Source organism: Pecten maximus, chromosome 16, assembly GCF_902652985.1.
Source record: "Pecten maximus chromosome 16, xPecMax1.1, whole genome shotgun sequence".
NCBI classification, from domain to species: Eukaryota; Metazoa; Mollusca; class Bivalvia; order Pectinida; family Pectinidae; genus Pecten; species Pecten maximus.
The window spans coordinates 15,809,523-15,833,179 of record NC_047030.1 but is presented as its reverse complement, the minus strand read 5'-3'; the positions used below and the strand labels follow the sequence as shown (position 1 = coordinate 15,833,179).

Sequence of the window (23,657 nt, the reverse complement as noted above, 5' to 3'; positions counted from 1 at the left end):
CCTCAGTAGAAACACGCCTGAAGAAACTCCCACAAGTTATGTTTATTTGATCAACATTTTTTTGCGGTCTTGTTCCAATCAAGACTAAAGACTACCAGGTGTAACACGTTATTCTCTATAAGGAAGGGACACACTTATACACCAATACATATCTCCACTATTATTACAATTCTCTATAAGGAAGGAACACACTTATACACCAATACATGTCTCCACTATCTATTATTACAATTCTCTATAAGGAAGGAACACACTTATACACTAACACATGTCTCCACTATTATTACAATTCTTTATAAGGAAGGAACACACTTATACACCAATACATCTCTCCACAATCTATTATTACAATTCTCTATAAGGAAGGAACACACTTATACACCAATACATGTCTCCACAATCTATTATTTCAATTCTTTATAAGGAAGGAACACACTTATACACCAATACATGTCTCCACTATTATAACAATTCTCTATAAGGAAGGAACACACTTATACACCAATACTTGTCTCCACTATTATAACAATTCTCTATAAGGAAGGAACACACTTATACACCAATACATGTCTCCACAATCTATTATTACAATTCTCTATAAGGAAGGAACACACTTATACACTAACACATGTCTCCACTATTATTACAATTCTCTATAAGGAAGGAACACACTTATACACCAATACATGTCTCCACAATCTATTATTACAATTCTCTATAAGGAAGGAACACACGTATACACCAATACATGTCTCCACTATTATTACAATTCTCTATAAGGAAGGAACACACTTATACACCAATACATGTCTCCACTATTATTACAATTCTCTATAAGGAAGGAACACACTTATACACCAATACATGTCTCCACAATCTATTATTACAATTCTCTATAAGGAAGGAACACACTTATACACCAATACATGTCTCCACTATTATTACAATTCTCTATAAGGAAGGAACACACTTATACACCAATACATGTCTCCACAATCTATTACAATTCTCTATAAGGAAGGAACACATTTATACACCAATACATGTCTCCACTATTATTACAATTCTCTATAAGGAAGGAACACACTTATACACCAATACATGTCTCCACAATCTATTACAATTCTCTATAAGGAAGGGACACACTTATACACCAACACATGTCTCCACTATTATTACATTGTATACTGTAGAGATGACTTTTAAGAGAAAACCTTCAGTTTTTATTTACATTCCATCCTCTTTACTCATGCTACTACAGTTTATGATCTTCTGTCATTTATCCAGCATCCAAATGAATTACTAGTGCTTTTTTATTGTTCTGCTATCAGTATATAAGCCAATCTATATAAAGTATTGTCAGTGAAATTACAAACAAATACTTATATAGTTATTGTCCAGCCCAGCCCTGTCAATTAAGTCACAATTTCTAATGTTGCAGTATGAATAGTTATTTAACTTGGATTTTAATTATATTTAAGGATATATATTACCATGGCTTTATGAAGAGGTCCACAATGATACATTACTGGAGACTTTTACAGTCTATAATATCAATTCTGTTTTTCGGAGTGTTTAGGATTTCAGGATACATATATAGTATAGATGTGTGATCAATTATGATTTTAAAGATCCTTACCCCACAATTTCTAGAACCTTTTGATTTTGAGGATGAATTTGTCATTACTTCAGCATCTTAAGGTTTTATTTTTGATAACATTTTATGATTATTGCTAACATTTCACCGTTATTAGAACCATCAAAGTTAAGGAAGCTTACCATGCCCTTCCCTTGTGTTATTATAGTAAATCCTTCAAGGTCACTCTTTAAAGAAGCTTGTCTCAGCTGTTTGTCTCTAAGATATGAGATGTTAGTTACACTACTCATGTTTTAGACTGATTTAAGATTTAGTACTAGACAACCATGTGTAATGTTGGTGGTGCCTGCCACATTACTAATGTTACTGGAGCCTTCATCATTTGAGGATACTTACCACATTTATATGGCTCAACACATATTTCTGTCAACGAGTGCAACAAGTACATTAAACTTACACCACACTGAATTTATCTGACTTAACAATTTGTTTTTCCTGTGTTATCACTGTTATTTACCTGGTGCCACTAAGATAAAAATCAATTATCAGATTTAGCACCTTGACAGGTAAAAAGCTTGCTATAACAGGTAAAACACTTACCTGTAACAGAAAATCTAAAGGAATTTAAGTGGACTGCAAAATATTGACTTAATATTACCATGGTATGCAAAATGTATACTTGACTGCTCTTGACTGTGTATTTTAGTACAAGGACTTGTTTGGCATTAGTTGTCCTGGCTTCATCTTGAAATGAAAAATATCATAAAATTATAACTTTATAAAAGCAAATAAAAGGGGAGTCTTAAAATTATCAAAAGAAAATACAAATCTGAACAACTATTTTGCATTTGAGCAATTTCTTTGTTGTTCAGTTCTGTGGGACATTGAGTAGATGAACTTAATTCAAAAGCCACCATCTTTAAATGTTTGTTCAATTCTTTAAGATTTATTAGAAAGTGAAATTTCTTTGAAGCACAAAAGATATTGTGATATGTGGATATTGTTGGCAACATTTTTTACTATTGCTAAATCTGAACTGTTCCATGATCACTGGAGCGTTTGAATTCTTCACCCTGTATCAGTGAGGGGATCAAGGTACAATATGACACGAGTGTGGCCAAATTTTCTGCCATATTTCATCTATTGTGTCCAAGTTAGAAATTTTATGATTACAGTCATCATGCTATGTTGTGTGTAAAGGAGACCTGTGGTCATGTGACTGGCCATTCTTCTAAATACAGACGTGATCATTACGTTAGATAGATGATTGGGGAGTATGATCTGTCATTCTATGATTGTGTTACAAGGAGTCACCTAAAACCCTGTCATGTTTCATCATGTTAGAGTTTCCTACTGACAAACTCGGTTTTTAGCACTTGATCACACAGACATGACCTGAGAAGGACATGAGATACAACCAGTGTGGTGTGTAGGGAACCACTACTAAATCCCCATATACCTCCCACACTGTGTCCTCAGCACAGGGATATGTCACCCTGTACTCATATATACAACAAATACATATACGATATAACTATATCATGAAATGTGGGTTGAAAACATGTACCAATGGAGTCCCTGGGACCCTCGAAAAGTAATTTTGTTTACATCCTTCACATTCACCTCAAATACATAGGTACACAAAGTGTCAAGTCTAACAAGGTTCTACTGTACACAAAGTTTCCAGACTAACAAGGTTCTACTGTACACACAAACCACGGTGTCCAGACTAACAAGGTTCTACTGTACACACAAACCACGGTGTCCAGACTAACAAGGTTCTACTGTACACAAAGTGTCCAGACTAACAAGGTTCTACTGTACACAAAGTGTCCAGACTAACAAGGTTCTACTGTACACAAAGTGTCCAGACTGACAAGGTTCTACTGTACACAAAGTGTCCAGACTAACAAGGTTCTACTGTACACAAAGTGTCCAAACTAACAAGGTTCTACTGTACACAAAGTGTCAAGTCTAACAAGGTTCTACTGTACACAAAGTGTCAAGTCTAACAAGGTTCTACTGTACACAAAGTGTCCAAACTAACAAGGTTCTACTGTACACAAAGTGTCCAGACTAACAAGGTTCTACTGTACACAAAGTGTCCAAACTAACAAGGTTCTACTGTACACAAAGTGTCCAAACTAACAAGGTTCTACTGTACACAAAGTGTCCAGACTAACAAGGTTCTACTGTACACAAAGTGTCCAAACTAACAAGGTTCTACTGTACACAAAGTGTCCAGACTAACAAGGTTCTACTGTACACAATGTGTCCAGACTAACAAGGTTCTACTGTACACACAAACCACAGTGTCCAGACTAACAAGGTTCTACTGTACACACAAACCACAGTGTCCAGACTAACAAGGTTCTACTGTACTCACAAACTAAAGTGTCCAGACTAACAAGGTTCTACTGTACACACAAACCACAGTGACCAGATTAACAAGGTTCTACTGTACACACAAACCACAGTGTCCAGACTAAAGGGGTTCAACTGTACACACAAACCACAGTGTCCAGACTAACAAGGTTCTACTGTACACACAAACCACAGTGTCCAGACTAACAAGATTCTACTGTACACACAAAACAGTATCCAAACTAACAAGGTTCTACTGTACACACAAACCACAGTGTCCAGACTAACAAGGTTCTACTGTACACACAAACCACAGTGTCCAGACTAACAAGGTTCTACTGTACACACAAACCACAGTGTCCAGACTAACAAGGTTCTACTGTACACACAAACCAAAGTGTCCAGACTAACAAGTTTCTACTGTACACAAAGTGTCCAGACTAACAAGGTTCTACTGTACACAAAGTGTCCAGACTAACAAGGTTCTACTGTACACAAAGTGTCCAGACTGACAAGGTTCTACTGTACACAAAGTGTCCAGACTAACAAGGTTCTACTGTACACAAAGTGTCCAGACTAACAAGGTTCTACTGTACACAAAGTGTCCAGACTAACAAGGTTCTACTGTACACACAAACCACAGTGTCCAGACTAACAAGGTTCTACTGTACACACAAACCACGGTGTCCAGACTAACAAGGTTCAACTGTACACACAAACCACAGTGTCCAGACTAACAAGGTTCTACTGTACACACAAACCACAGTGTCCAGACTAACAAGATTCTACTGTACACACAAAACAGTATCCAAACTAACAAGGTTCTACTGTACACACAAACCAAAGTGTCCAGACTAACAAGTTTCTACTGTACACACAAACCACAGTGTCCAGATTAACAAGGTTCTACTGTACACACAAACCACAGTGTCCAGACTAAAGGGGTTCAACTGAACACACCAACTACAGTGTCCAGACTAACAAGGTTCTACTGTACACACAAACCAAAGTGTCCAGACTAACAAGGTTCTACTGTACTCACAAACCACAGTGTCCAGACTAACAAGGTTCTTCTGTAAACACAAACCACAGTGTTCAAACTAACAAGTTTCTACTGTACACACAAACCAAAGTGTCCAGACTATATATATAAACAAGTGTCTACTGTACACACAAACCAAAGTGTCCAGACTAACAAGGTTCTACTGAACACACCAACTACAGTGTCCAGACTAACAAGGTTCTACTGAACACACCAACTACAGTGTCCAGACTAACAAGGTTCTACTGTACACACAAACCACAGTGTCCAGACTAACAAGGTTCTACTGTACACACAAACCACAGTGTCCAGACTAACAAGTTTCTACTGTACACACAAACCAAAGTGTCCAGACTATATATATAAACAAGTGTCTACTGTACACACAAACCAAAGTGTCCAGACTAACAAGGTTCTACTGAACACACCAACTACAGTGTCCAGACTAACAAGGTTCTACTGAACACACCAACTACAGTGTCCAGACTAACAAGGTTCTACTGTACACACAAACCACAGTGTCCAGACTAACAAGGTTCTACTGTACACACAAACCAAAGTGTCCAGACTAACAAGGTTCTACTGTACACACAAACCAAAGTGTCCAGACTAACAAGTGTCTACTGTACACACAAACCAAAGTGTCCAGACTAACAAGGTTCTACTGTACACACAAACCAAAGTGTCCAGACTAACAAGGTTTTACTGTACACACAAACCACAGTGTTCAGACTAACAAGGTTCTTCTGTAAACACAAACCAGTATCCAGACTAACAAGGTTCTACTGTACTCACAAACCAAAGTGTCCAGACTAACAAGGTTTTACTGTACACACAAACCACAGTGTCCAGACTAAAGAGGTTCAACTGAACATACCAACTACAGTATCCAGACTAACTAGGTTCTACTGTACTCACAAACCAAAGTGTCCAGACTAACAAGGTTTTACTGTACACAAAAACCAAATTGTCCAGACTAACAAGGTTTTACTGTACACACAAACCACAGTGTTCAGACTAACAAGGTTCTACTGTACTCACAACCCACAGTGTCCAAACTTACAATTTTAAGGTTCTAATTGACACAAGAACTAACTGCTTTATGGTAGACACATTATCCAAAGTGCTGGTACCAATGATTGTAAACTCAGGGTATATATATAATCAATATAAAAAGTCCATCATCTTACTTCAGTGATCCTATTCTTTATTAAACCTATTGTTCGAAACCTTTGTTATTTACCTCATTTAGAGATCCAGTAATTAGGTAAACGTTCTGAAAACATCTGTTACTGCATTCTCCAGGAAGCAGTATAAATAAATAATCCTGCTATTTAAACTAGTGCTATTTCTGCCCTGGAATATTGCTGTTTGACCAGTTCATTTCAGAAATGACTTGACCGGTGGTCATTACAGACAAATGGAGTTGTGTATAATTGATGCGTGGCCCACCTCAACACATGGCCTGTCATCTTCTGTGTGATTAATCACCTTGGTCCTTATTCTTCCTGTAGTAAGGGGCCCTTTCCTTCCTACCGCCACGCAGTGGTGTGGAAAATTTAACACTAAAATGGTGGCTGATTCAGAAAAATGTTGGCCAATTTAGAAATGTTATTTGGAAACTTCAAAGCTAATTATATATAAAGCTAAGGCTAATTCAGGATCACTATCATGGAAGATGATGACTGATGTAGGATCACTATCATGGAAGATGATGACTGATTCAGAATCACTATCATGAACGATGTTGATTGATGTAGGATCACTATCATGGAAAATAATGACTGTATAACGTACTTAAATGGTGGCAAATTCGCAAAATCGATGGTGCCTCAAAAACTTCATCATGAAAATTGTGGTAATAAATTTAGAAACACCATAACCTTTATAACTATTATTTGTTAGCTATCATGGCTAGCTATCATGGCTGGCTATCATGGCTAGCTATCATGGCTGGCTATCATAGTTAGCTATCATGGCTGGCTATCATAGTTAGCTATCATGGCTGGCTATCATAGTTAGCTATCATGGCTAGCTATCATAGTTAGCTATCATGGTTAGCTATCATGGTTAGCTATCATGTCTAGCTATCAGCTATCATGGTTAGCTGTCATGGCTAGCTATCATGGCTGGCTATCATGGTTAGCTATCATAGTTAGCTATCATGGTTAGCTGTCATGGCTATAGTTATCATGGTAATTAGCTATCATGTGTAGCTATCAGCTATCATGGTTAGCTGTCATGGCTAGCTATCATGGCTGGCTATCATGGCTAGCTATCAGCTATCATGGTTAGCTATCATAGTTAGCTATCATGGTTGGCTTTCATGGCTGGCTATCATGGCTGGCTATCATGGCTAGCTATCATGGTTAGCTATCATGGTTAGCTATCATGGTTAGCTCACCTGGTGAAAAAATGTCATAGATTTAATATGTTAATTATTGTGTAGCTTCCATTTTTAAAGATGGCGGCAGATCAGGTTCCCGTGTATTAATGTTGAATGATTCCTGTTTTTCGGGATTGCATAATTAAGTTATAATCTGTGCGTTAATATTATATTTGTTAAGTAAGTCGTAGTATATAAAAGTAATAAAATGAAAAGACTTTATCGGAGATTTAATAGGTACCTGCCTTACACCTACCAAGACAAGTTTTATATGAATCTGCCTCCAAAAGGCATCATAAAAAAAGGCATTTCCTTCTGAGACTTTCTAAGGAACTCCCCAAAAATAGTAGGAACAGCAATAAAACAATGGAAGATTGTTTTCAATTGTGTTTTCTTTTGTACTCTGTATGATTGTAACATCTGACATGTGCAAGATATGCATATGGGTTGGCGAACTCTAGATTTAATTCAGTAATACCTGTTTGCTACATACATGAACATATAGAACATGTGAAACAGAAATTGTCTAATCTTGTAAATGCATCAACTTATACTTATTGTTCAGTTGATTTGAAATGACACTTAAGGAGACTTATGTAAATTGTTAGCTTAGTTTTTAAAATACACTTTATAGAGTTTACTTGAAATGCTAAAACAAAACCATGACTGAGAAATGAAATCTTAGTAGATGTGCATGCATCTATGCTGTCAGTCATAACAGATGCCATTTTGATATCTGAATTCTCTCATTTAAAACTGCAGAGGTGTTGGGGGTGGGGGGTGGGGGAAGGGGGTTTGGGGGGGCTATCACAATAAATGAAAAAAATCACGGGGAACAAGAATTGAACACAAAAATATGGGCACCCATCTTTAAGTTTGACAGTCTTCTACAGGACTCTAAGACCCAAAAGCCATTTACCCCAAGAGCTGTGAGAATCATGCACCAAAAAGTTGTGGGAGTCACCCAGGAATTGTGTGAGTCACCCAGGAGTTGTGGTAGTTACCCAAGAGTTGTGGGAGTGACCCAAGGGTTGTGGGAGTCACCCAAGAGTTGTGGTAGTTACCCAAGAGTTGTGGGAGTCACCCAAGGGTTGTGGGAGTCACCCAAGAGTTGTGGTAGTTGCCCAAGAGTTGTGGGAGTCACCCAAGAGTTGTGGTAGTTACCCAAGAGTTGTGGGAGTAGCCCAAGAGTTGTGGGAGTCACCCAAGAGTTGTGGGAGTTGCCCAAGAGTTGTGGGAGTCACCCAAGAGTTGTGGGAGTCACCCAAGAGTTGTGGTAGTTGCCCAAGAGTTGTGGGAGTCACCCAAGAGTTGTGGTAGTTACCCAAGAGTTGTGGGAGTTGCCCAAGAGCTGTTGGAGTCAGTCTGTTTTATGCTTTACAATGTGGTCTGAAGCTATACAGAACCTTAAAATAGATTATGTTTGACCTTTTCCAAGGTCACAAACTATGAAATTCTTCAAGGTCACAACTATTAAATTCTTCTTTTAACTAAGACATTTCTAGACAACTTTATCTTCACTTAGCTGTACATAAAGAATTGTTTGTTCAGTAGCCTTGATAACTTAAAAAAAAAAAATTAAAAAAAATTATTAAAGTTTACACTAACACCTCAAATTTTTAAGATATTGCACACATTTTAAGTAATAAAACTCAGAACGACTACTCATCGATTTGGAATGTACATTAGACGGTAAAATTTGCTAGAGACTGCATACTAATTGTCACTGCGCTACACATATATGCTGGGTGTTTTCTGTCAGGTGCCAGAGGAGATTAGACAAAACAAATCCAATTTTCTGTCGATTCAAATTGATGTGACAGACTTACATTAGTGAAACATGCTCTCTGTATATGTATCTAAAGTAGTCAAAGAGGAAATATTATCACCTACTACTTCTCATGTGTAAAGTGCATGTAGACGGTATAGCAGATCAAATCTCCATCTCCAACCAGTTGTATTAGTTAGAGAAATATAAGTGTAGTGAGTGAAGTTTAAACCAGTTAGAGCAGTTAATCCAATTATATTTTTATATATAGTTAGAGAAGTAAGTTAATTTTATTAGTTTAGAAGTTTAACAAGTTAGAGCAATTAACAGTTAAACCAGTTAGATTAGTCAGAGAAGTAAGTTATGTAAGAGAAGTTTAATCAATTAGATTAGTCAGAGAAGAAAGTTATGTAAGAGAAGTTTAATCAGTTAGAGAAGTTAGAGAAGTAAGTTAAGTAATAAAATTTTGACCAGTTAGAGCTAGCTGTTAAACTAGTTATATTAGTTGGAAACGTAAGTTTAGTGAAACAATTTAATTAAATTCACTAAGGCAGTTAGATCCATTGGACCAGGTAGATCAGGTACCCGGTAGATCAGAAAAGCTATAGTAGATCAGTTAAGTTTGCTAGGTTTGAGAAGTTATAATTCACTTAAGTTAGTTAATTAGATCAGCCAGAGACAATTACACTAATTATACCAGTTTAGTACATGGTATGAAAAAAGAGGAAGTGTTCTAGTCTTCTTCAACCAGACTCTTGTTGAATACGAAATCATGATCATACACAAAGCTTGTACCAGTAGGTCCTGTAGAGGTACAGACATGGACAGTTTTATTATATGTAAATGTCACATGACTTCAAACAATGATTAAAATGAGGAGGAAGAGATCTGAATGAAAATGCAAAATTTATGAGGATGTTATGGCAATAGCTTCAAAAGGATTTGGTTTTATGGAGATGAATCCATTTTATGTGTTTGTACGGCACACATATTTCTATAAACACCATCATAAACAGACAATGCGGACACATTAATGAGATTTTTGAATGACACCATATGATGGCATGGATTTACAACAAAACAAATATGGTATTTAGAATTTAATTATACCCATATATGGTCATTAAATATGATCAGCTATAGTTAACATTATGGCCTCCGTTGTGTCAGAATCATGTGTACAGGAAGTTACATACAAAGTGTGAAATTTACAGGAGAGTTACGATCTATATGAGTCTGGAATCTGTCCGATTGCCAAGTCTTTATGTTCATCTCAGATTAGGATCTGATAGATGACTATAAACATTAGCTTAAAGGAGGTATGTGCTCTATATCTAACCTTTCTTCATTTCTAAAGAGTTCCACAATAAAACCATTGTAGACATTTTGGTATTAATTTGATTGTTTAACATGTTTCCATTCTATTCTACCATTTGGTGGAATATATTCTTTCAAGATATATATTCATAGATCTAGCCCGTCATTTTATGAAATAATTAATCCTCTAACTGCAAATTTTAAAGTACTATTTCTTGTTGAAATATTGAGTTTTTTAATGATAATTTATGTAAAGTTATTATAGTTATACTTCAGTTTAAGTAGGGGTGGTATTAATATACTGAGTTACATAAGACGGTGAACATTAGGAGTAAACTCCAATGGAAATCTCAGGAAGTCATTGTTATGTACATTATTATTGCTATATACTTACCTCAGTTTTATCTGGGCGCCATCTATGAGCGTAGATAGATGCAGTCTAACACAGCTTGATTGTTACACTATTTTGATCAAAATCATGGATATGCTTTGCACAGTGCGCTACAGATCAAAAGTGAGGATTCTGATAATGATTTAGAGAGTAATTATTATGACATCATTTTGGTGCTATGTTGATCTTTGTCGTGACAAGGCTTTGTACTGTGTGTCATAAGGGTTATGAATCAACTACAGAAAAATGAATTTGATTCAAATATGCTATTCTTTCAAATGAACAAACCAGGAAATGGGTGAAAATAAAGCATGCATCTTTTTTAAAGTTTTAACATATGTAAATGTAAATATAACAAATTCTTGTTAGATTGCATTAATGTTGACAATATTTAAATACAATCTAACAGGTATACTTTTATTATCTTGGTGATAGATAAATGCACCCTTGTGTTCATATGTTAAATAAATACAGAAACCTGTGTATAAAGGCCACGAAAGGTGTAGAGAAAAGTGGTCATTACTGGAAGGTGGTCCCATACAGAGGTTCATACACAGTCAAGCCTGTCTATAAAGGTCACCCAAGGGAGCAATGAAAAGTGAGCTTTGGAGGCAAGTTGTCCAATAGAGAGGTCCATACTCAGTCAAGCCTGTCTATAAAGACCACCCAAGGGATCAGGGAAAAGTGACCTTTGGAGGAAGGTGGCCCAGAGGCTCATTTACAATGGATTATGTGATATTTGGAAGCTAAATAGTTTATCTTTATAGACTGGTTTTTGTTTTATACAGGTGGAAAGTTTCTATTGTCTATTAATGAAAATTTTATCCTTTAATTTATTTTTGGTATTTAATATAAAAATTCTCCAGTGAAAGGGGACGTTTTGAACAGTTATATATAAACAACTTTGTAGACGTCTGCAGTTTCACACATCTTTATACATCTATGCTCTCTCTATATACAATGTCTACTGATCTCACATGTCCACCTGAGATTTCGATAGATAGGGGTGGTTTTAAACTGGATCATTAAAGTTGGGACGGCCATAAAGTGAAGGTTGTCTACACTGACAACTCTTTGCTACACGTTACACTACTCTTTATATCACCGTTATAAAGGAATTCATTCCTGGGAGGTTAATTTGTATTCAGGACTATAAAGTTGTCATTGACTTTTACAGACATTGATGTACTTTTAAATCGTGGTCATAATAATAAAATGATGGGAATCACAATAAAGGATTCTTTATAGGTTCAGAACAATTCATGTTAAAGGATAGTTGTGATGTTTCTCTTACTATCAGTATGGTGTATTGTATGTAAAGTCTTCTATCAGCTGTTTATTAGAAATATCAAACATATGAAGACACCAATCTTAAACAGCTACAATTCAACTAGTGGATAGTGACTGAAGTTGTGCCCCTTTGATTCCCCAAATTGGAGGCAAAGTTGATAAAATAAGCAATGATTTTTATTATTGCTTTCAAGTTAAAGAAGTTTCAAAGTTTAAGAAGAAACCAATAGACCTGAGTAATAGCTTTATAATTTTTCAAATATTGACTGTACAGAAAGATCAAACTTAAAAATAAAACCAACAAATAAGGAGTTGTCTGATGGAATATGCTCTTGTTTTAAAAAAATATTCTCTAATGAGAGGGTACATTGCAATATTTAGGGTACACGTCGGTATTTAGGGAACACAGCAGTATTGAGGTTACATTGCAGTATTGAGGGTACACATCAGTATTAAGGGTACACATAAGTATTTAGGGTACACAACAGTATTTAGGGTACACCACAGTATTTAGGGTACACATCAGTATTTAGGGTACACATCAGTATTTAGGGTACACATCAGTATTTAGGTACACTACAGTATTTAGGGTACACATCAGTATTTAGGTACACCACAGTATTTAGGGTACACATCAGTATTTAGGGTACACCACAGTATTTAGGCAACACATCAGTATTGAGGGTACACCACAGTATTTAGTGTACACATCAGTATTTAGGGTACACATCAGTATTTAGGGTACACATCGGTATTTAGGGTACACATCAGTATTTAGGTACACATCAGTATTTAGGGTACACATCAGTATTTAAGTACACATCAGTATTTAGGGTACACATCAGTATTTAGGGTACACTTCAGTATTTAGGGTACACTTCAGTATTTAGGTACACATCAGTATTTAGGGTACACATCAGTATTTAGGGTACACCACAGTATTTAGGGTACACCACAGTATTTTTGGTACACCAGAGTATTTAGGGTACACCACAGAATTTTGGGTACACTTCAGTATTTATGATACACTTCAGTATTTAGGTACACATCAGTATTTAGGGTACACATCAATATTTAGGGTACACCACAGTATTTAGGCAACACATCAGTATTTAGGGTACACTTCAGTATTTAGGGTACACATCAGTATTTAGGGTACACATCAGTATTTAGGGTACACCACAGTATTTTGGGTACACATCAGTATTTAGGGCACACAACAGTATTTAGGGTACACATCAGTATTTAGGATACACTTCAGTATTTAGGTACACATCAGTATTTAGGGTACACATCAGTTTTTAGGGTACACATCAGTATTTAGGGTACACATCAGTATTTAGGGTACACCACAGTATTTTGGGTACACCACAGTATTTTGGGTACACATCAGTATTTAGGTACACATAAGTATTAAGGTACACATCAGTATTTAGGGTACACATTAGTATTTAGGGTACACATAAGTATTAGGGTACACCACAGTATTTAGGGTACACCACAGTATTTAGGGTACACATCAGTATTTAGGGTACACCACAGTATTTAGGTACACATCAGTATTTAGGGTACACATCAGTATTTAGGGTACACATCAGTATTAAGGTACACATCAGTATTTAGGGTACACATCAGTATTTAGGTACACAACAGTATTTAGGGTACACATCAGTATTTAGGGTACACATCAGTATTTAGGATACACAACAGTATTTAGGGTACACATCAGTATTTAGGTACACCACAGTATTTAGGGTACACATCAGTATTTAGGTAAACATCAGTATTTAGGGTACACTTCAGTATTTAGGTACACATCAGTATTTAGGTACACAACAGTATTTAGGGTACACAACAGTATTGAGGGTACACATCAGTATTTAGGGTACACATCAATATTTAGGGTACACATCAGTATTTAGGGTACACATCAGTATTTAGGGTACACATCAGTATTTAGGATACACCACAGTATTTAGGGTACACAACAGTATTTAGGGTACACATCAGTATTTAGGATACACCACAGTATTTAGGGTACACAACAGTATTTAGGTACACATCAGTATTTAGGTACACAACAGTATTTAGGTACACATCAGTATTTAGGTACACATCAGTATTTAGGGTATACAACAGTATTTACGGTTCACAGCAGTTTTTAGGGTACATATAAGTATTTAGGGTACACAACAGTATTTAGGGTACACAACAGTATTTACGGTTCACAGCAGTATTTAGTGTTTCAACTTACAGTGTGTTATAAATACTACTTGTCCTTCATTAATATTTCATCTCTAAGTGTACATGTAAACATTGGTTATCTTTCATACTTTTATGTTAAACATTGTTTTTATGTATAAGTAAGCTCAATAAATAAATAAATAATCGATCACAATTGGAACAAAACATACCGAAATTTGAAGTATTAATTGTAATTTTAATAATGGAAAAGTCAGTTTGAGCTAGCTTTCTAACATATAAAATAAATCTGGAGGTTGATTTCAAACAGATAAATTAGTATTGCCCAGAAATTAAGTCTTATATTGTGACTAGATTAGTTTTGTTTTATAAAAAGATATACAGAACATAATTAAACATTTAGACATGTTTTAAACCGTTGGGTAATTGCTAAATCTCCTTATACATTTACATAAATATTGAATGTTGACATTTCAAAAATACAATATACCATACACTTACACATCAATTATATTTGTTAGCTTAATATTATAAAGTGTGTGATTTTTTTTAATCTTTTTTTTGTCCTCTAAATTAATTGTTTTGGTATATATTATATGGAAATGATTACATTAAATCTCCGAAAGTGGGTCATATCATTCAAATTCTAATAATTTTGAAATTAAGGATTTAAGTTCCCTGTGAGTAAGATGTTAAGCTGACAATAACAGACGGGAGTGCTACTTTGGTAACGAAACAGGACCAAAAGAGAAACAAACGGAATCTTGTTTCTAGATTGTAAGACATTTATCTATACATTGTATGTACACCTGAACTTTTCAACTTGGAAAATCGATCTTGGATCTGACACATACAAAGTATATGTTGAGTAATCATGTAATGTGATACCTGATCTAGAACATGAAATATAGAATTAAATATGCTTGACACCTGTCGATGTTATATAATGCAGCATGTTATTTAGTACAGAAAAGCATTGTGACATTCTACTAAATATTGAATTTGGAACAGGTCACCTGAGAAATTTACCTGCATGGGGTCCAGGAGTATTAGGGCTAACGTACCTGTGGTATGGAGATGATAAAAACATCACAGGAAACTGTCTGGTACACTGTACCACTGTGTCACAAACCACTACAATGATCACTGTGTTCTTATGGACAGAGAAATCACCTCAAACTTATTGCTAAATCTTATTTTGGAAATTTGGAGTCAAGCTTGAGATAAATGGGACGAACATCAGTTGGCACTTTTCTGTATGTGCTTCTGTTTACACTTGTGTATCTTTGTGAAATATAGATTTAAATGATTCATGAAAATATATGAAATATATGTTTGTGAGATTTTTATTTCACCTGCCCGAAGGGCAAGCGAGGTTCAATGTAGTGCATCATCCATCGTACATTGGCATCCAGCTATCTGCATGGTTTCAACTTTTCCTTCCAACGACATCTCAATAAGCCTGGGCTGAAGTGCTACCTTGTTTGTTGAAATGAATTACCTTGGTCTACATTCAAGGTCACAGGGGTCAAATATACTTAAATCTTCAAACTACTTCTTCTCAATAGCCAAAAGTCCAAGAGACAATATATTGAGTCGGTAGCATGCTTGTATGATATGGGCTACCGAGTTTGTTAAAAGGAATAACCTTGACCTACATTTAAGGTCACAGGAGTCAAATATCAGATTATTCTAATTCTTTAAATGACCAAAAAACTGGAATGAAAGGCTACTGAACTTATTTAGATGAATATAAGCCTAGCCTGGTCTGATATTTGAATGAAGTGGAATTCATTATATTTATTAATGATCTAGGTCAACTTAAAAGTTGCATAAGAAGGAGCAATACAGGCTAATTAGGCCTCTTGTATTTCATCTGGTCTTTCCTAAAATGATGTTGGTCCATAAAATCAGACAGAAAAGGGGAGTGAGTTTCTGCTAGGATTTTTTTTATGAGAGAATATCATTATATGTAGCTACCTTGACATATCCCAGCCTCAGTATTACAGGACTAGGGGAGAATGTCCTTATAACCTCAGTATGTCCCAGCCTCAGTATTACAGGACTAGGGGAGAATGTCCTTATAACCTCAGCATGTCCCAGCCTCAGTATTACAGGACTAGGGGAGAATGTCCTTATAACCTCAGTATGTCCCAGCCTCAGTATTACAGGACTAGGGGAGAATGTCCTTATAACCTCAGTATGTCCCAGCCTCAGTATTACAGGACTAGGGGAGAATGTCCTTATAACCTCAGCATGTCCCAGCCTCAGTATTACAGGACTAGGGGAGAATGTCCTTATAACCTCAGCATGTCCCAGCCTCAGTATTACAGGACAATGGGGAGAATGTCCTTATAACCTCAGTATGTCCCAGCCTCAGTATTACAGGACTAGGGGAGAATGTCCTTATAACCTCAGTATGTCCCAGCCTCAGTATTACAGGACTAGGGGAGAATGTCCTTATAACCTCAGCATGTCCCAGCCTCAGTATTACAGGACTAGGGGAGAATGTCCTTATAACCTCAGCATGTCCCAGCCTCAGTATTACAGGACTAGGGGAGAATGTCCTTATAACCTCAGTATGTCCCAGCCTCAGTATTACAGGACTAGGGGAGAATGTCCTTATAACCTCAGTATGTCCCAGCCTCAGTATTACAGGACTAGGGGAGAATGTCCTTATAACCTCAGTATGTCCCAGCCTCAGTATTACAGGACTAGGGGAGAATGTCCTTATAACCTCAGTATGTCCCAGCCTCGGTATTACAGGACTAGGGGAGAATGTCCTTATAACCTCAGTATGTCCCAGCCTCGGTATTACAGGACTAGGGGAGAATGTCCTTATAACCTCAGTATGTCCCAGCCTCAGTATTACAGGACTAGGGGAGAATGTCCTTATAACCTCAGTATGTCCCAGCCTCAGTATTACAGGACTAGGGGAGAATGTCCTTATAACCTCAGCATGTCCCAGCCTCAGTATTACAGGACTAGGGGAGAATGTCCTTATAACCTCAGCATGTCCCAGCCTCAGTATTACAGGACAATGAGGAGAATGTCCTTATAACCTCAGTATGTCCCAGCCTCAGTATTACAGGACTAGGGGAGAATGTCCTTATAACCTCAGTATGTCCCAGCCTCAGTATTACAGGACTAGGGGAGAATGTCCTTATAACCTCAGCATGTCCCAGCCTCAGTATTACAGGACTAGGGGAGAATGTCCTTATAACCTCAGCATGTCCCAGCCTCAGTATTACAGGACTAGGGGAGAATGTCCTTATAACCTCAGTATGTCCCAGCCTCAGTATTACAGGACTAGGGGAGAATGTCCTTATAACCTCAGTATGTCCCAGCCTCAGTATTACAGGACTAGGGGAGAATGTCCTTATAACCTCAGTATGTCCCAGCCTCGGTATTACAGGACTAGGGGAGAATGTCCTTATAACCTCAGTATGTCCCAGCCTCAGTATTACAGGACTAAGGGAGAATGTCCTTAACCTCAGTATGTCCCAGCCTCAGTATTACAGGACTAGGGGAGAATGTCCTTAACCTCAGCATGTCCCAGCCTCAGTATTACAGGACTAGGGGAGAATGTCCTTATAACCTCAGCATGTCCCAGCCTCAGTATTGAAGGACTAGGGGAGAATGTCCTTATAACCTCAGCATGTCCCAGCCTCAGTATTACAGGACTAGGGGAGAATGTCCTTAACCTCAGCATGTCCTAGCCTCAGTATTGAAGGACTAGGGGAGAATGTCCTTATAACCTCAGCATGTCCCAGCCTCAGTATTGAAGGACTAGGGGAGAATGTCCTTATAACCTCAGCATGTCCCAGCCTCAGTAGTACAGGACTAGGGGAGAATGTCCTTATAACCTCAGCATGTCCCAGCCTCAGTATTACAGGACTAGGGGAGAATGTCCTTATAACCTCAGCATGTCCCAGCCTCAGTATTACAGGACTAGGGGAGAATGTCCTTATAACCTCAGTATGTCCCAGCCTCAGTATTACAGGACTAGGGGAGAATGTCCTTATAACCTCAGTATGTCCCAGCCTCAGTATTACAGGACTAGGGGAGAATGTCCTTATAACCTCAGTATGTCCCAGCCTCAGTATTACAGGACTAGGGGAGAATGTCCTTAACCTCAGCATGTCCTAGCCTCAGTATTGAAGGACTAGGGGAGAATGTCCTTATAACCTCAGTATGTCCCAGCCTCAGTATTACAGGACTAGGGGAGAATGTCCTTATAACCTCAGTATGTCCCAGCCTCAGTATTACAGGACTAGGGGAGAATGTCCTTATAACCTCAGTATGTCCCAGCCTCGGTATTACAGGACTAGGGGAGAATGTCCTTATAACCTCAGTATGTCCCAGCCTCAGTATTACAGGACTAAGGGAGAATGTCCTTAACCTCAGTATGTCCCAGCCTCAGTATTACAGGACTAGGGGAGAATGTCCTTAACCTCAGCATGTCCCAGCCTCAGTATTACAGGACTAGGGGAGAATGTCCTTATAACCTCAGCATGTCCCAGCCTCAGTATTGAAGGACTAGGGGAGAATGTCCTTATAACCTCAGCATGTCCCAGCCTCAGTATTACAGGACTAGGGGAGAATGTCCTTAACCTCAGCATGTCCTAGCCTCAGTATTGAAGGACTAGGGGAGAATGTCCTTATAACCTCAGCATGTCCCAGCCTCAGTATTGAAGGACTAGGGGAGAATGTCCTTATAACCTCAGTATGTCCCAGCCTCAGTATTACAGGACTAGGGGAGAATGTCCTTATAACCTCAGTATGTCCCAGCCTCAGTATTACAGGACTAGGGGAGAATGTCCTTAACCTCAGCATGTCCTAGCCTCAGTATTGAAGGACTAGGGGAGAATGTCCTTATAACCTCAGTATGTCCCAGCCTCAGTATTACAGGACTAGGGGAAAATGTCCTTATAACCTCAGTATGTCCCAGCCTCAGTATTACAGGACTAGGGGAGAATGTCCTTATAACCTCAGTATGTCCCAGCCTCGGTATTACAGGACTAGGGGAGAATGTCCTTATAACCTCAGTATGTCCCAGCCTCAGTATTACAGGACTAAGGGAGAATGTCCTTAACCTCAGTATGTCCCAGCCTCAGTATTACAGGACTAGGGGAGAATGTCCTTAACCTCAGCATGTCCCAGCCTCAGTATTACAGGACTAGGGGAGAATGTCCTTATAACCTCAGCATGTCCCAGCCTCAGTATTGAAGGACTAGGGGAGAATGTCGTTATAACCTCAGCATGTCCCAGCCTCAGTATTACAGGACTAGGGGAGAATGTCCTTAACCTCAGCATGTCCTAGCCTCAGTATTGAAGGACTGGGGGAGAATGTCCTTATAACCTCAGCATGTCCCAGCCTCAGTATTGAAGGACTAGGGGAGAATGTCCTTATAACCTCAGCATGTCCCAGCCTCAGTAGTACAGGACTAGGGGAGAATGTCCTTATAACCTCAGCATGTCCCAGCCTCAGTATTACAGGACTAGGGGAGAATGTCCTTAACCTCAGCATGTCCTAGCCTCAGTATTGAAGGACTAGGGGAGAATGTCCTTATAACCTCAGCATGTCCCAGCCTCAGTATTACAGGACTAGGGGAGAATGTCCTTATAACCTCAGCATGTCCCAGCCTCAGTATTACAGGACTAGGGGAGAATGTCCTTATAACCTCAGTATGTCCCAGCCTCAGTATTACAGGACTAGGGGAGAATGTCCTTATAACCTCAGTATGTCCCAGCCTCAGTATTACAGGACTAGGGGAGAATGTCCTTATAACCTCAGTATGTCCCAGCCTCAGTATTACAGGACTAGGGGAGAATGTCCTTAACCTCAGCATGTCCTAGCCTCAGTATTGAAGGACTAGGGGAGAATGTCCTTATAACCTCAGCATGTCCCAGCCTCAGTATTGAAGGACTAGTATTTTCCTTCCTCCCAGCTGGTATATCATCCTGTATGTTTTCCTTCATCCTAGCTGGTATATCATCCTGTATGCTTTCCTTCCTCCCAGCTGGTATATCATCCTGTATGTTTTCCTTCCTCCCAGCTGGTATATCATCCTGTATGTTTTCCTTCCTCCCAGCTTGTTTATCGTCCTGTATGTTTTCCTCCCTCCCAGCTGGTATATAATCCTGTATGTTTTCCTTCCTCCCAGCTGATATATCATCCTGTATGTTTTCCTTCCTCCCAGCTGGTATATCATCCTGTATGTTTTCCTCCCTCCCAGCTGGTATATCATCCTGTATGTTTTCCTTCCTCCCAGCTGGTATATCATCCTGTATGTTTTCCTTCCTCCCAGCTGGTATATCATCCTGTATGTTTTCCTCCCTCCCAGCTTGTTTATTGTCCTGTATGTTTTCCTTCCTCCCAGCTTGTTTATCGTCCTGTATGTTTTCCTTCCTCCCAGCTTGTTTATCGTCCTGTATGTTTTCCTTCCTCCCAGCTGGTATATCATCCTGTATGTTTTCCTTCCTCCCAGCTGGTATATCATCCTGTATGTTTTCCTCCCTCCCAGCTGGTATATCGTCCTGTATGTTTTCCTTCCTCCCAGCTGGTATATCATCCTGTATGTTTTCCTTCATCCTAGCTGGTATATCATCCTGTATGCTTTCCTTCCTCCCAGCTGGTATATCATCCTGTATGTTTTCCTTCCTCCCAGCTGGTATATCATCCTGTATGTTTTCCTTCCTCCCAGCTTGTTTATCGTCCTGTATGTTTTCCTCCCTCCCAGCTGGTATATAATCCTGTATGTTTTCCTTCCTCCCAGCTGATATATCATCCTGTATGTTTTCCTTCCTCCCAGCTGGTATATCATCCTGTATGTTTTCCTTCCTCTCAGCTGATATATCATCCTGTATGTTTTCCTTCCTCCCAGCTGGTATATCATCCTGTATGTTTCCTTCCTCCCAGCTGGTATATCATCCTGTATGTTTTCCTCCCTCCCAGCTTGTTTATTGTCCTGTATGTTTTCCTTCCTCCCAGCTTGTTTATCGTCCTGTATGTTTTCCTTCCTCCCAGCTTGTTTATCGTCCTGTATGTTTTCCTCCCTCCCAGCTGGTATATCATCCTGTATGTTTTCCTTCCTCCCAGCTGATATATCATCCTGTATGTTTTCCTTCCTCCCAGCTGGTATATGGTCCTGTATGTTTTCCTCCCTCCCAGCTGGTATATCATCCTGTATGTTTTCCTCCCTCCCAGCTGATATATCATCCTGTATGTTTTCCTTCCTCCCAGCTGGTATATCATCCTGTATGTTTTCCTTCCTCCCAGCTTGTTTATTGTCCTGTATGTTTTCCTCCCTCCCAGCTGGTATATCATCCTGTATGTTTTCCTCCCTCCCAGCTGGTATATCATCCTGTATGTTTTCCTTCCTCCCAGCTGGTATATCATCCTGTATGTTTTCCTTCCTCCCAGCTGGTATATCATCCTGTATGTTTTCCTTCCCTCCCAGCTTGTTTATTGTCCTGTATGTTTTCCTTCCTCCCAGCTTGTAATCTCTGACCTATATCTCAAGTTGCCTGTTTTATTTCCAGTTTCAGTCATTAATGTTATCAAATTCCAGTCTGAAGTGAAATATAGCATGGTTTAAATTTAGTTTTATCATCAAAAGTTCAGGATTAGATTGCTGATGATTTTATTGGATGTTATTTTCAGATTCTGTTCAAAATGTGGACTATTCTTGCTGAGATAAAATCTATGATTATTATCAGAAGTTCACAATTAAATCATTGGAAGATTTATGCATGTATGTACTTTTTTCTGTTTCAAAACATGGACTACTAAAATTGAATGATAAAAGAATTTTTTTAAATCCATTTTTGCTGTGATCGGATCTGCTCGTTTTCATGTGTATCAAGATAATAAAGTCAATGTGTTTTGTTATTGGTTCGTAAGGTTATGGAACACACCTGAGGCCAACTTTCACTTTAATCAGACAGGTATGTAGAGTACTGTACAATGTAGATGCTTTACATTGTAGTTTGTTTAGACCTCAATCAGTACAGAAAGTCTTAAGAGGATAATAGCAATTACTACTGTTGGAAAAAATTATGACATGTTTAATTAATTTTTGGGTATGAAAGAGAGTGGTTGATGGAGCCATTAATTGATGCCTGTGTATTTCAGGAACTGACTAATTGTTGTGAAGTAACAATGTCCACAGATCTGTTCACTTATTATCTGCTGAATTTACTTCAATTTAAACTAGATTAAGTTCAAACATGATTATTTCATCATTTGAAATTCAAGGAATGAAAAGGGTAAAGAAAATATACAGAAACCATTCAGTGATGTAGTAAATCAATATGACATTTCACTCCGACTTTAACAATTACTGACATGTACATAAAAGGTCAGAAGTAAATAGCATTACACTAACACTAAAAAATACAGTTGTCAGGTTGAATAAGTAAATATTTGTATTTGTTTAGATTGAAAGAAAAGGCCAACCTATCGAATTATCTTCTTAAAAATCTATTTACTTTCCTAATGACGGCTGACTCCAGTGTTGACATTACCTTAAGGTAATACTAATAAATGGGAACACAAGATAAATGGTTACATTTCCCCAGTGTGAGGTGTCAGAAAAAAAATATGTTGGTGTCAAGTATGTTTGTATGTTAATTCCTTTGGCAATTGTTTGTCAGTTTTGTGGTTTGAAATAAGATTAAAAAAGTAAAGCAATTTACAGACCAACAGGCAAGGGTTGACTAAATAAAGAAAGCTACACGGGAATTCAAGAACGTCTTGTAAGATTGTCTCCAGACCAGACCTGATCGATCACACAGTTGGAGATATTGCAGAGTATGTAATTACCGATTTGTAAATATACTGGTATGACACCATTAATAGGTTGTCTCCCTTTGTGATCTATCACCCAGCCTGGGTTCTCACATGTTAGATCAGCTCCCTGTGATGGATCTGTACTCGGTGGTAATTATCCCCATGTTATCAATCATGAGGGAATGTTATTATTGTCGGTTATTATAGGGGTGGAATGCTATGTAAGGGTTTCCTCCCTTGTTTTGTGTGATACGTCACAAGGCCGGGTAGAGAAAACAAGACCTTCTGTTGTAATATTCCTTAAATATGGGTGAAACACTGCCTAAGGACATTGACACCCTGTGTTGATCATGTGATTTGAAACATTCAGAGAATAGAAATACATACTTTGTAATATAGTAGGGGGGGGAAGTACCATGGAAAGGTTACCTCCCCTTGTGTAATGTGATCTGTCACAAGACTGTTATCTCATTACTATCATCACCAGCTATACAGCTTATTGAACA

General features: G+C 38.1%; 1 protein-coding gene across 1 annotated transcript; it reads right to left on the bottom strand.

Moving 5' to 3' along the window:
- Positions 1-20,180: 20,180 nt before the first annotated feature.
- Positions 20,181-20,951, bottom strand: LOC117344661 (ring-infected erythrocyte surface antigen-like). Its single transcript, XM_033907488.1, has one exon. The coding sequence runs from the start codon at positions 20,949-20,951 to the stop codon at positions 20,181-20,183; it is 771 nt and encodes a 256-aa protein (XP_033763379.1).
- Positions 20,952-23,657: the final 2,706 nt, after the last annotated feature.